The 14,447-nt window shown below is 57.4% G+C and overlaps 4 protein-coding genes across 4 annotated transcripts; 2 read left to right on the top strand and 2 right to left on the bottom strand.

Annotated features, from left to right (window-relative positions):
* Positions 1-567: 567 nt before the first annotated feature.
* VOLCADRAFT_117122 (uncharacterized protein) lies at positions 568-1,890 on the bottom strand (the record flags this gene model as incomplete). Its single annotated transcript, XM_002949135.1, has 4 exons — positions 568-830; positions 971-1,220; positions 1,582-1,637; positions 1,834-1,890. Coding segments are annotated over 4 exons (626 nt in total), but the record flags the coding sequence as incomplete, so codon positions are not given.
* Positions 1,891-2,433: 543 nt separating this feature from the next.
* On the top strand, positions 2,434-5,495 carry VOLCADRAFT_117121 (uncharacterized protein; the record flags this gene model as incomplete). Its single annotated transcript, XM_002949263.1, has 7 exons — positions 2,434-2,611; positions 2,721-3,019; positions 3,209-3,298; positions 3,678-3,870; positions 4,257-4,428; positions 4,738-4,990; positions 5,379-5,495. 7 exons carry the CDS (start codon positions 2,434-2,436, stop codon positions 5,493-5,495), a joined length of 1,302 nt encoding a protein of 433 aa, XP_002949309.1.
* A 1,256-nt stretch (positions 5,496-6,751) lies between these two features.
* VOLCADRAFT_89632 (uncharacterized protein) lies at positions 6,752-8,307 on the bottom strand (the record flags this gene model as incomplete). Its single annotated transcript, XM_002949134.1, has 3 exons — positions 6,752-6,967; positions 7,451-7,623; positions 7,932-8,307. The coding sequence occupies 3 exons, from the start codon at positions 8,305-8,307 to the stop codon at positions 6,752-6,754; spliced, it is 765 nt and encodes a 254-aa protein (XP_002949180.1).
* Positions 8,308-11,574: 3,267 nt separating this feature from the next.
* VOLCADRAFT_59087 (uncharacterized protein) lies at positions 11,575-11,766 on the top strand (the record flags this gene model as incomplete). The annotated part of the gene is made up of 1 exon (XM_002949262.1): positions 11,575-11,766. The coding sequence occupies one exon, from the start codon at positions 11,575-11,577 to the stop codon at positions 11,764-11,766; it is 192 nt and encodes a 63-aa protein (XP_002949308.1).
* Between the last annotated feature and the right edge of the window lie 2,681 nt (positions 11,767-14,447).

Here is a 14,447-nt window from a genome sequence, read left to right as displayed (position 1 = left end):
TCTGAAGCAAAACACCAGTGTTCGCCTGTAGGTATGGCTGAGTGGAAGTTTGAGGTTGGGGGATCAGGTTCTGGGGGACCTGCGCCAGATCCTCTGAGGGGCTCAGGCCTGCGAGCGGTAGCTGGCGAAGCGAGGCCGCGGAGAAAATGTCGCACAGCAGCTGCACCAGCTGCATACATGAAGCCATCTGAACGGCAGCGTCGGCACCGCCTTCCGCTGTTGCAGCGGCCGTGGAGGCCGCGGCAGCCTTGACATCGTTTAGCATGTTGTCAGTGAGTGAGGCTGTGAGGTCCGGGTGGCTGTGCCACTGGGGCCGCAGCGCATGTAGAATTAAGGTGATTAGCTGCCTGCAAAGCGGCCCACGGGCAGGCAGCATGCAACATGCACCGCACAGCAGATTCAGAAAGGCTCGTATCCCTTGACAACGAACTTTAGCCTACCTTCGCAATCTGTCGACTTGCAAAACGGCCGCGCAATATGTAGTGCGTGCGAAGTTTCCTCCATTGGCAGCGGTTTTCTTGCTTGTCAGCGGCCCAACTCTCAAGACATACAGCCCCATCAGCATACCTGTCGTCCGATGCAACAAGTGGCTCCAGGGCCCAGCCGCACAGGAGGTCAGCCAAGTCGCCGAATCCCTGACCGAGCACGGCCAGCGGCACGACCGGGAGTACCGCCAGGAGCAGCCGCAGCAGTGGGCCCAGTACGCGGGGCGGGGTGGTGGTGGCCTCCAGCAAAGCCGTGGTGAGGCGCAGCAGCGGCTGCGCGAAAGGTGCCACGTCCGCAGGCGGCATGGCGGCGATGCAAGCGTGTAGTGCCATGAGGGCCGACTCCTGCAAGGGAGGCAGCGCCGCCAGCGGGATTGATACGGCTTAGCAGCCGACCCCATGTTTCTCTATTGTTACCTGAATGCTCATCCCAGTCATACCGCGCCCAGACACGGGCCGTTCCCAATGGCCCCGTGTAACCACACCTTGGCGTCAGCTGTCATGCGCTGCGCTGCCGGTAGCAGAGATGAGGGTGACAGCATCGCCAGGGCCCAATCTATCAGGGCGCTGGGCGACAGGCGACCTTCAAGGCTCGGCTCCCGGCGGCCCGCCAGGACGGCGCCGAAATGGCCCAGTAGGTGAGCTGCGGCCATGCGCACCTCCGGGTGCGCGTCGGATAACAGCTGGAGCAGATGCGGCCAGGAGGAGGGCAACCAAAATGCCGCGTGGCGCAAACTGCCGCATGGAAGGAGGGCCATCGGCGGGGCAGCGGGCGGTCAATCGGGTATCGATAGACTGTTGGAGGCCATGGAGGCGAGGCCGAAAGGGTTCCAAAGTTGACGGCTAAGGGAAACAATTCCAAGTGTCTTTCCAGGACAATAATTGATGCAGCCGTTTTGTACTGTTGATCTGTTGCAGTTGCGCAATGGGTTGTGCAGCTGGTGTGACAACTCTATTTCTGTCGTTCGCTTGGTGTTTTGCTTGTCATGCCGCTTGTGGTCAGCTTCGTGCCTGGGAGTACCGCACAACACCCATCCAGCACATTATCATAACTCTGGGAACCATTGCTGAAATATAACGACATCATTCAACTTACCCTTGGGGCGTGCTAAGCTCCGCATGCAGGGCCTTTACACGCTCAGCACGGTGTGCCTGCAGTGACGGGCGGTCACGAGTGGGGAGTTGGGCGATCACTGGATGGGCCCCGGCGCTTTTATACATAGCCATAATCGGAGAGAATTAAGCCAAGCCGAATACTTTAGTGCTCGCTGTAGCCGAGGGTAAACCCTTCCCCCAGGGCTCCTTGGGCGCTTATGGCATAGATGGATAGAAGTCCGACAAGACCTACCGGAGACTCCCGCGGATTAAGAACTGCACGGAACTGTGGAGGAATTTCGTGCGCCATGTTCGAGGCGCTTGGGTTATCGTTGGAGATTTCAGGATGCGCAAAAGAACTCCGACAGCCAAGGCAGGCTCATCGGCTCGGCGTCCATCACCCCTTCTGCCGATGGTGCCCAAAATAAGCCAAACGACATCTCACAGCAATAGTATTTGATGCTGTTGCCTCCATGCCCTGTTTCCGCACACGATGAAAGGCTTTGGACCCTGACTTCAAAACAAATACGGGAGCCCCTAGTATGTTGAAAGCGCCCACCTTAGCTTGGAGACAGCAGAGCGAGAAGCCGTCCTTCTTCGCCTTTTCCAATTCTGTTTGAGTTTTATGCTGCCGCCAAGCTATGCAATCCAAACGTTGCTACAAATAAGAACCTCATCGTTGAATTGCACTTTAGGTTATCTTGTGCTATGGGTGTATCGACCACGTCAAGGCTACAATGGCAAAAGTGCAGGGCGACAAAAACTCGGTACGGATTGCGTGTACGGTAATTTTGACAACGGCCAATCGCCTGAAGGCAATCGCTTTGTGCCGAAGCATCGTCGCTAGACTAACATGCAAGCATACAAGTTTGTCGGCACTACCGGCGTACTGAGAGCCTCTGCACGGCATTTCCTCAAGAGCTTCTATCTGCGTTTTGCCTCGACCACATTTCAGCGATACTCACTTTCAGCCCGAGAATCTTCCGCACACCCAACTGACTTGCTTCCTACGGATTTCGCCTCCGTCCCAGGTAACACGCTACACCATACCAGTTTTGGTGCTTTTTCCCAAACCCAGAAGCTTACAGCCAGCAAGGTCTCCTCAACTTGCTAAGCAACAAACCACCTCTCCTTCCCCAGCGATATCATCATCAAATACCGCCTTATCGTCCTCCGCAGTCGCCGCCGAGCCTACTTGCGACGTCTCCAGCGACGCCGACGGCGGCGCTGGCCCCGGCCTAGGCAGCCTTCGTGATGCTGCCGCTGTCTCCGCTGCCTCCGCCGCGGAGGAAGGCCCGCTGCCGCCGGGCTTGTACGTCATTCCCACACCAATTGGCAACCTGCGCGACATCACTCTCCGAGCCTCTGACACGCTGCGCCGTGTCAATCTGCTGCTAGCAGAGGACACCCGCCACACACGCAAGCTGCTGAACTTCCTGGTGAGCCCCGACCCGGCACCCCGCATCCCCTTCCCGCGCGTCCCGCAGCTGCAACCATCCCAGATCCTTCTCCAGGTCTTGGCCTCTACCAGCTTCATGCTCACCCTCTTTTTCCGGAAGCCCTAGCCAGCTTACCCCGCCCCAAGAGCCTTCTCTTTCCTGTCCGCCGCGCTCGGTCCCCGCCTGCAGGGCATACGGCACCTGGAGGTTCTTAGCTGCCACGAACACAATGAAAAACAGCGGCTGGCCAGGGTGATGCAACGGCTGCAGCAGGGGGAGGTAGGGGGGACGGAGGGGGATTGGAGGTTACGTGGGTTCGTGCCATCTGGCGTTACCACGTGCCCACCTTCTGGCATGTGCGTGAGTTGCGCTGTATTATTGCGTTGTGCTGCCTTGTCGAACACCTGAAGCGCTTCTGGTCTCTGCGGTTCCATGCTTTGCTGCGCCCTTCCTTTTGGCCCTTTTTTTCCTTACATTGCCCCATATCATTCATTCACACCTCCACTTCCCCAACCACGTTCCGTGTACCATGTTTTCCCTCCGCGCACCGGCGCTCTGGACCTCCACCCTTTCCCGGGGCCAAACCCGTCCACTTCCTCATACGCTCGCATAAAACCCAAACATGGGGAAACACGCGAACACGCACGCCGTGTTTCAGCCCGTGGGGTTGGTTAGCGACGCGGGCATGCCGGGCATCTCTGACCCCGGTCATATCGTGGTGGCGGCGGCGGTGGCGGCGGGTGTGCGGGTGGTGGCGCTGCCGGGGCCGTGCGCCTTCGTGACGGCACTGGTGGGCTCGGGACTGCACACGGGGTCCTTCACCTTCGCGGGCTTCCTGCCACCAAAATCAGGTCAGTTGGGTGCGGGAGGTTGGCGACCTGGGGGGCCAATGGTGGAGTGAGTTGCTGAGGAAGTGCTGGTAGTGCTGGGTAGTGTGATCTAGAAGGTAGAGGTGCGGATGAGGTACTGGGCATCGCACCTAAAAAGGTGCAGCTAGTGCAGCTAGTCCAAATGAGCCTATTCACAGGTATTCACAGGTATTTTACAGGGACGTGGTCAATGGGGCTGTCGCGTGTCACGTAGCTATCGCACTTCTTCTCGGCAGGTTTTCATTGGAATTTCTGGCGAACTGACTTCTTGGCAGCGTGTCGAGTAGGACTGGTACATGCACTTTGATGCTACTGGCCTGATTTGGTTTCCCTCCTGATGCCTCCCTGGAGGGTTGCTGTCGCTGCAGGTGCGCGGCGCCAGGCGCTGGAGCGCCTTGCCGCCCAGCCCGGCACCCTGGTGCTTTACGCGGCCCCCCACGGCCTGGCCGCCGTCCTGCGGGACTGCGTGGAGGTGCTGGGGGGCAGTCGCCGCTGCTGCGTCGCCCGGGAGATCAGCAAAGTGCATGAGGAGTACTTTAGGTAAGGAAGGCATCGGCCTGAGGTGTCAGGTGAGTTGGCGGTTGAGGAGAGGAGCACTGCGTCGGAGCAGGAAGAGATTGTGGGAAGGAAAGGAATGAAGTGGAGTGTGTCCTGTGCGCTGGCTGCTGGCGCTGCTGCGGTTACTAGTTGCAGTGCAGTGCTAGTCCGTGACCACCAGCGCTATCGCATCACACTTTGCTAAGTGAAAGTGCCCATGTCCCGGAGGCCTGTGCCTTGGTCCCTGTAGTTGTCTGAGCCCGGTCCATGCACTGGGTTACGGCACCAAACTAAATCGCCATCGGCTGGCAGGTCGACACTGGAGGGTGCGCTGCGGGAGTTTGGGGAGGTACGTGAGGCACGCGGGGAGATCTGTCTGCTCATAGAGGGCTGCGGCGGGCCGTTGGGGCTGAGGACAACTGCTTCGTCGGCGGAAGGCGGTGCTGGAGCTGGTTTCGGAACCGGAGCAGCGGCTGCTGCAGCGGGTGTTGGTTCTGGAGCCATAGAGCGGGTGCTGCGGGAGCTGCTGGAGGCGGAAATGCCCGTGTCTGCGGCGGTGAAGGAGGTGCGTAAGGGTGGGAGGTTATATGAAAAAGGGGGCAAAATGCCGAATCAGTGCAGATATGGCTCGGACTGGAGAGCAGACTTCAGGAGGAAGATGAGGTTGGAAAAGGAGAACAACTTGGAACATGAATTTCAAGTAACTGTACACGAACTGAACCATTAATGTGTCCGTGGCTTACCCGATCTGCAACCTCGCAGTGTCCTTGTCATTCCGCTTCTCCACGCTGCCTTCTTGCCCCCTCCCTTGCCAACTGAAAATGTCGGCCTGCTGATAGCGTTTCGCCTCCTGAAACTCTGTAGAGTGTGCATTCTTTCCATCTTTTCCGATTCTGCCTCTCCGTTCTTTGCTGCCGTCCCCCCTTCCTCCCCCTCCCGTTCTCCCTCTTCAGGTGGTGGCCAACCTGGGGGCCAACAAGAAGGCCGCATACACCACAGCGCTGAGACTCAAAGAGCAGCTCGCACGCAAGACCGACACAACCCCGACTGACGACACAACGCCGACGTGATGACAACGTGGCTGCTGCTGCTGCGGTGCAGCAAGGCGGGCTCGTTGCCGAGGGCACACACACACACCCCAATCACCACCACCACCCCGACGGAGGGCTGCCATTCCTCCCCAATTGGTGGACCGTAGTAGGATATGTTGTCTGGGTTAAGCTGGTTGTGGAAAGGAGTCATGGTCATGGTGATGGGGGGTGTTGAAATCGAGAACTGGGTTTTTAGGGCTTCATGTGTGCCTGGCCGGATTGGAACAGTGTACAATACAGAGGAGGCGGTGCCGCTCTGCATCGCGATTACTCAACAGGGTGAGAAGTATGAGGGGGCACTAAACAGCGTGTGCTTCGGCCCGGTGGAGCGTAAGGAGATCGACTGCAGAAGTGCGGCCGGGGTGGTACATGTGCATGTTGGCCAGATGCAGAAGAGCCAGGAAAGGGATGTCGTCAGTGTTGCAGTTGTGTTTCTGTGTTCAGATCTTTCTCACCATACGAGCCGTCTTCCTTAGGATTGACCGCAGCAGGGGCCTTCCTGGTCAGGGCGGGGCTGCGGCTTCACCTTGATGCCGTCTGCGTGGTGCTGCTCTCAGCACTGCCGGGACTTTCTCCCTAGGGACTTTTCCCTGGGTGCAGCCCTGGCACTGGTTATTGGTGGACATCCGGACGGGACTGGAGGCTGCATCAGTGTTGGCAATGCACCTGTGATGACATCAATAGCATGGCCGCAGGGTAAGGAGATCAGGAACTCGCTGCTTTACAAGAGATCCTTTGGGTTTCATGCTGGAATAACATCCTTCTGGACAGTGTAGCTGTACAAGGGCAAGCCTTGACGGCCTCATCACGCGCCGTGTTCTACCCCAGATAGGTTTTTCCACCCACGGCTATCATCTGCACTGCACCTGCTCGCCTAGCCAAGGCCGCGTAGAAGGTCGCAGCCTGCATACCCACCTTACTGCCTACCAATTACTACTTGAAATGCGCCAACAACAACAACAACAACAAGCTACCATATCAAACCAACCACCCAGGCAATCCCCCACGCCTTTGCCTCGGCAGGTAACCTGCACACCACCTACCCCACGGCATCCCATCCCATCCCATCACCTTTCCCATGGCACACCACCCATCCCTATCCGCTGTGTACGACCTCCGCTCTCATCTGCAGCTGAAGATGGCAAGCGGAATTGACAAGAACGCATAGCCGCTCCAGCCTCACTTTCCATTCATACTCCAGGGATTGCTCTTTCCCAATCCTGACGCTGAGCTCCTCACTTGCCCTTGAGGAAGCCCGGCAACGGCAGCAGACCCAACAGCCCTGAGATGAGGTTCCCAGGCCCATTGGCCACTCCGTCAGCCAGCTCCTTGGCGAGATGCGTGGCTGCCTCCCGTACCTTCTCGTGCCGTTCATCCAACACGCGCTGCAGCGTCGCGCGCGCTGCACTTCGGACCCGTGGGTCACGGATCACCTCCAGGTTCTCGGGATCCTGCCAGGAAGCCGGGGAAGGGGGGAAGGAGGAGAAGGAGCCTCGGTGGGCGAGGGAAGAGGGTAGAGGGCTTTAGGGTTCATGTAGGGTGAAATGCAGCCCAAGCGGGTGAGTACATAATGAAAGCGATCATGGAACAGAGTCATCAATGGGGGTTGCTGACCCCGGGTGTGTGACACCGGAGCTGCTGTGTTGGCCCTTGTCTAAACCCCGCACCTCAGTTGGGCGCTTCGACTTCAACGTCGACACAATGGTGAGGTTTGCATCCGCACCACGAGGCATGTGGCCACAGCAATACGCAATAGCTGCCTCCTTCCCTCGCCTCCCTCCCTCCTCTGCTGGTCACTGCTCTCCCGCAGGAGCGGCTTCCGACCCTTTCGCCTTGTCCTTATCAGCCACTGCCCCGTCTCGACAGCGCCCCTAGTCACCGCAGCCCTCTCCTTCACCCCCGTTCCATGCCCGACCCCACATTCCCTACCGTACCTTGTACAGCTGTGACAGCTCCTCCCACTCCTCCCAGCCCAGCTCCACCCTCTTCTCCACCCACTGTCCCTCGAACTCTGCCACACCGCGCTGAAGTGCCCGCTGCCGGCCACCACCCTCCCACTCATCCACCATCAACCTCTGGCGCAAGTGGTGTAGCGACTCCAAGTAGCCTTCACGAAGATAGTATAAGGAAGGAAGGGGAGGAGGATAGGTAGGTTGGTGCGCCGGCGGCTAGGGTAGGAAGTCAAACAGCCCCCAGGCAGCCGCGCGAAATGGTAGGAGGAAGATGGATGAACAAGGAACGCATCAGCAGGACAGTGGAACAGTGCACCTCTTGTAGCAGTTTCGGTCTTCCAGACTGCATGAGCTACCCAATCCCACCCGCTTGGCACAGAAGTTACGGTTCCTTTCACATTTGCCCCAACAAGCAGACATCCAGCTAGCCCCCGCTCTGGCTCCTGCATCCCGTCTATCTCACCAGAGTGCACCAGCCGGACGATCTTGGGGTGCAGCTTAGAGAGCTCTTCGGCTACCGCCTCCGTCGTGCTACCCTGGTTGCCTGTGTTGTCACCGCCGCTTGCTTCCTTCCCCTTAGTTACACCTTCCGCACCTGGCGCAGCCGCAGCCGCCACGTGTTCCTGGGTGCCCCCATCTGCTGCCTTCCGACCCTGCTGCAGCCCCATCTTTCTGTCACCTCCACCAGCCTGGCGGCTCCCCGCCGCACGCAGCTGCTGTACCTCGCTTTCTAGCGCTGCTAGGCGGGTAAGCATGACGTCGCGAAAAGCGGCATTGACACTTTCGCTGGGGCGATCGCTCTCGTCGGGCCGGGAAGCGCTGGGGTCGCGGGTGGTCATATCATTGCTGCCTCTGACGCCATTGATGCTAGCGCCAGCCGGCGCCGACTCTGCTGTGGCGGCTCCGGAGCTGGCGGAGGAAGAAGCAGCATGGATGTAGCGTGGGACGACCATGCTGGCAGCAACAATGGCGATGGCGGTTGCCCTGCAAACGCTCGACGGGAGCGCGACGTGCCCGTTCAGTGCATGCGGGCTTTATGTGCGTGAAGTTATGAAGGCAGGTTAGCCGTGAAGGCAGGCAAGGGAGTTAACGAAAGACCATACCATGCAACACAGGCCTTGTACATTTGAGTATGGCTAACCTGCTGGTGGCCATGACTTGAGTGCCCAGGGGCACGGTCGCGGAAAGTGCCATTGCTATAACTATGGACAAGAGGCTAAAGAGCAAAATCTTACAGCATAAAAGGTTGGATAAGATTAAAACTGCGTCGCTGCAAATGTTTCGCGTAGACATGCACCAAAGAAATGCACGCTTCGATCACATTCCAGCTGCTGTCCGTAGAGATCAGGGGTGAGTTGACCTGCATAGGACTTGACCTGGACAGGATTTAATTGTAAGCCGGTCAAACCTGTTACTGCGATAGTTGGTTAGAATGGCTGTGACGTAAATGTCGACACCCCATTTACCAACAATGTCATATGCATCAAGAGCAACAGCTGTGATTCGTTTTGGAGCACATCATACAAGCAATTTATTACTTCGCGTGATGCGCTTGCTTAGGCCACTTGCATCTATCACTTGTCTGCCAAATTTGGTTTCCGACATTACTAATGTGGAAACACTAGTGTAACTTTGCAAACTCTACTGCCACTACGCTCATGGAGATGACATAATGTTTTTAGGAGACAACAAATGCTGTTGTGGTTCAAGCGCAGCTGACATTTCTCTGATTCGGAAATGCTGTGGGAGCTGTGAGGCTATCGCGCTCCTGTCGGAATTGCGACCCGTGGGGTTGCCAGCCAAGCACGAGTGATCGGATATGCAGGTTTTTGGTTTCCTTTAAATTAGTGTCTCGGAGGACGTCGCCGCATGAATATGGCAGACTAGCGATCGTAGTGACGTTGCTTTTCGTATTGCATCCGAAAACCTCGACATGCTATGTGAATGTTGCGTCAAGGTTGCTCTCAGTTCTTTTCTCGAGGTTTCACGATGTGCGTATACTGGGACTTGCCGGACTACGTACTGAAGACAGCTGACTAGGATTCGCGAGATGTCGCGAACAAGCTCGCCACTTCCCTCGAAATTATATATCCAAGGTACTTCGGATATTGTAGGGCAGAAGTAAAGCGAAATTGAAAGCATCTACACCCACAGCAAAGCGCATATAACTGACACAAAACCTGGTCATCTCCAGTCCGCATTGTTGTGATATGTTCCTTTCCTCTCTCTCTGGTCGTGTTGCTCCGTTTGTAAGGAAGTCTTCTGTCGCAATGTTGTTCACCGCATCCCATCGCCCGCTCTTCGCGGCCTCGTCTGCTCGCCGAGTCACTGCGGCGCCTGTGGCTGCTCCTATCGCCCCTGGCGCCCGCTCCTTCGCCTCCATCTTGTCGCGTGCCCAAAAGGAGCCCGGACAGCCGCAGGATGCAGGTGCTCAGAAAAAATCCGAGCAGCCCGAACACACCAGCGGCTTGCAGCCGCGGACCCCCCAACAGAGCGGCGACCTGAGCATGATGCCCCTTGGGACGATGATGCCGACGCCGTTCAGGTGAGTGAGTCCACGCTTCGTTCCCCTCCGAGAGTGCGGGCGTTCCCATGTTCGTACATGTAAGCGTTTAAACTAGCGTGTCGTGGATGCAAGTCCTGCGATGGGGTGTCTTTTCAGGGCCGCCAGGTCCGATAAGTCAGCTTGGCGTCTGCCAGGGTCTGCCCCACCCGGGAGCGGCATGTGCCCCGTGACCTCGTTGGGGAGGTCGGTGCACGCGTTTTGCGATAATGTGACTGTGCGAGTTTTTGAGCCTCGGCTGAACGCCCATCCGTCCGCACAGCGCCGCACCGCACCGCAGCCTAACCCAGCAGGATGGGCTAAGCTAATTGAGCCGTTTGTAGCTGCACCCGGTTAAAAAGGTCTTTCTGCTGCGGGTCTGGTGCAGCGATTCAGAAGCGCGCCAATGCTGGCGATTGGTGGCTTATTACATCTGCTTCGAGTGTCTGCACCACCGCGCAACATAAAGGACATCGCAGCCATGCCGATGTCACCGCATCGCACCATACCCTCTTAACACCACACTGCACTGCACGGCACCCGCCACAGAGTTAATGTATGATATGTGGAATAGGTGTGGGTCACAGATTTACTATATATGAACGGCAGGGCAGTTCACATGCCTCTAAGCTGTGTTGCAATAAGCAAAGCCCTGAAGCTCAGCCCTTCCCGCATCGGAAACCGGCGTTTGACCGCCGCCACACGCCGACGTGGATCCCCCGACCTTCCTCATTACGGATACAGGCGCATGGCGGATCAGATGCTCCAGATGCAGCGTGAGATGGAATCACTCATGGGAGCCTTCGGCATGCCCTCCTCAATGCTGGCGACCGACCCGTGGGACATGTTTGACCGGGCGGCCGCCCCGCTGGTGACCCGCCGCGCCGGCGCCCTGGGTCGTGTGGTGCCGCTGGAGGTGTCGGAGGACGACAAGAGCTACATGGTGACGGCGGAGGTGCCGGGTTTCGACAAGAACAAAATCAAGGTGCGTTTTTGACTACCTCCTGGGGGGGGAGGGAGGCCTACGGCCTTGCTCGCGGTGCTCGAGCGGGGCAGGCAGAAGGGAGCTAGGCGTGCATCAATCCTGCGAGAGGCGGGTAATAGGGCATGCAAGTTGCATGCACGTCGGGGTGGGGAAGCCGCTGGTCATACGTGAAACATCTGAACGACACCGCCGCAGGTGGACGACCTCAATAGCCGGCGTGATAGCCCACGTGTGGAAGGACGACAGGCTTCGTCTCTGACTCCTGCTTTGCTTCATTGGACCATAGTTCCCTTCACAACCAGACATGTATGATCCTAGAGTATTATGGGTGGTTAAAATTATCAACATAACTTTGAGTTGAATTGAAGGCAGCCTGTTTTAAACATGTTTTGTTTGTTTACAACATACATGTTTTGTTTTTTTACAACACGACATCTCGCCAACACCCACCCCGCTCTGCCTGTTCTTCTGGTCCTGTGCTGCCGTGCCCCTCAGATTTCCGTCTCTGAGGAGGGCGTGCTGACGATGACTGGTTCCCTCGAGGAGGGTTCTCTGGAGCAGGGCGAGGGTGAAGGGGGCATGGAGAAGGGGAAGGAGGGCGCGGTTAAGGCCGGCACACGACGCTACGCCTCCTTCGTTCGCTCCATTCAGCTGCCTGATGATGCGAACATGGAAAACATCACTGCCAACACGCAGCACGGTGTGCTGACCGTGCGCATCCCGAAGGCCGCCAAACCGGCGCCCAAGGTCCGCGAGATCCCCATCTCCTGAGGAAGCGATCAGGAGGGAGGAGAGAATGGACGGGAGGTGACGTGGACGATGATGTTTTGTGGGTTGGTTGAAACATTCCCGGTGCTGGGGAATGGCAAGCAGTCGGCGTACGCGTTCGGCAGTTAAGCTGCTGTGTGCTGACAGGCAGGTCGAGCTTTCGGCTGAGAAGCCAGCTAAGGTGTTGCGGACGTTGGATGCATGCAGCGTTGCGAAGATGCTTTAAAGGAGTGCTACGGCATCTTTTCCGAGCTGCGGGACAAGTTGGACGGCTCACACCTGATGTACAGTGCTGTTGGAGAATAACACGAACCGGTTGACTTCCGAATAATGCTCCCGTTGGTAATGGATGGCTATCGTTGGGAGAGAACAGGAAGTGGTTTGATCGATGCTCCTGTCCGTTGGGTAAGAAGGGATCAGAGTTTTAGGAGGGCGGTTATGTTGTGGAGCAAAGGGTGCGTGTATCTCTCATGTTGTAAAGAAGAAGGCGGCGAAGAATGGTGTTTATTAATTGCGCTTCAGCAGCAAATACCTCGAGCAACCTTCATCGACGCACACGGACATGTCAGGTGGTACAAGTTCCAGAAGTCACATCCAGACACCAACTGAACGTCCGCCAGACAGCCTGAATATGCGTGTGTGGCACATGAGGTAAGGTGGCCAGCTTCTTCGAAGCCGAAAAGCCCTCGGCCCCGGTACAGCCAGGCACCCCGCAGTATTCCGCAGAGGAGGCTGTACGGCACTGGGCTGCAAGCGGAGGAATGGTGTCGTGTTTGGACTCCACGCTCACTATTACGGATAACTGAGAGATCCGGCGGCGTTGGAGTGATGTACGAATCAGGTGTATTCACTTGCTGCTAAGGCGCCAAGGCAAATCCGTGGACGGTGCATTGCGCGGCGCCTCCATCGAAGAGGAAGAACGGCTGAGCATCTATAGCCTCCTGGTAGTGCGCGAACCCAGGCCCCCTTTGCCAGTCGAACTGGAGAATAAGACATGTATTGAGATGTGTGTGAGACGGAGCAGAAGGCAAGGACGAAGCGCTGGAGCAGTTGGCATGGATGGGCTTGAGTTGAGCTTTACCTATTTCAAGAAGTCCAAGGAAAGAGCAAGGGAGCCGCGCGGCCACACAGCAATCAGCATGCAGCATGTGCAGAAGCAGCAGGCACCGCAGCATGCTGCACACCGGAACCCTTAGGTTCGGTAACTGACCGGTTAGCTATAACCCAACCGGTCGCGTCGGTAGGGTGACCAACATTTCGAGATAACGACCCGGTACCCAACCGACAACCTTACCGGTAACCGACCGGTAACCTGGCTGGCCGGTTACCTTACCGACCGGTAACCTATCGGTCGGTGACCCCCCCGTTACTGGGTCGTTCGCTCGTTATGTCAGTTACCCTACCTACCGGCCAGGTGCTGAAGCGACCAGTTACCCGACCTGTTTGGTAGGGTTACCACCGATTGGTGACAAGCAAGTCAAGGTCCTGGCCAATGCTTAAGAGCCAGCTCATCCTAAAAGCCACGCTAAAAGCGCGAGTAGCATTCTATTTATGTAAGCTGTCCATTATGAACCCTCTCGGGCCATGCTTCTTAGATGTGCTGTACTTTGACCAGTTTCGAATGGGCAGGGCAGGAATACATTTGCTTTCGCATCTCCAGCACCGTGTTGTGTAAATTAATTCCACAACAAAATAACTGTCCTTCATCACGCAATCCTCTACGATCCACTCCTTCCCCCGTGCGCGCAGCCTAGCGCCCAAGCAGCCCTTGTCACATAAGCCGTACCACTTACCCGCTATCCAGCCAAAAAACTGTTCCCACCCAGTCCAGCACTTCCAAGCATAGTTTCTGATCCAGCCCACAAACCTCACACTCAAATGCGACAACTCAACACCAAGCGCCAAACGATGAAGGAAGCTAAGGCACCGAACGGATGACGGACACATCCGGAGTTCTTGGCCTGCAACAACCTGCACACACTGCATTGCTCGCTAGCTAACTGCTCATCATGGGACATGAGCTCACCCGCGCCTGCTAATTATCTACACTATGAAGCAAAAAGATGGACTCCCGGATGGACGTTTAGCCCAGTTGGAGGGCCCCCACACGCTGCGGGTTAGAGCTGCCCTCCCCGTCGGGCGATAGACGGGGCGCGCACCGCGATATCGGCCCCCTCCTCGGGGATAAGGAGGCGTCGTGCTGACGTTTAGCCCAGTTGGAGGGCCCCCACACGCTGCGGGTTAGAGCTGCCCTCCCCGTCGGGCGATAGACGGGGCGCGCACCGCGATATCGGCCCCCTCCTCGGGGATAAGGAGGCGTCGTGCTGACGTTTAGCCCAGTTGGAGGGCCCCCACACGCTGCGGGTTAGAGCTGCCCTCCCCGTCGGGCGATAGACGGGGCGCGCACCGCGATATCGGCCCCCTCCTCGGGGATAAGGAGGCGTCGTGCTGACGTTTAGCCCAGTTGGAGGGCCCCCCCACACGCTGCGGGTTAGAGCTGCCCTCCCCGTCGGGCGATAGACGGGGCGCGCACCGCGATATCGGCCCCCTCCTCGGGGATAAGGAGGCGTCGTGCTGACCTAAAAGACTCTCAAGGAAAGAGCCTGCCAATGGCGACCGAAACAAAAAAAGGTTCTATGCCTCGCCATCGAGGACCAGTGGTCTTATGAACACCTCACGACATG

Source organism: Volvox carteri, assembly GCF_000143455.1.
Source record: "Volvox carteri f. nagariensis unplaced genomic scaffold VOLCAscaffold_13, whole genome shotgun sequence".
Taxonomy (NCBI): Eukaryota; Viridiplantae; Chlorophyta; class Chlorophyceae; order Chlamydomonadales; family Volvocaceae; genus Volvox; species Volvox carteri.
Note: the sequence above shows the minus strand (reverse complement) of the source record. Positions and strands in the feature narration are given on the sequence as shown.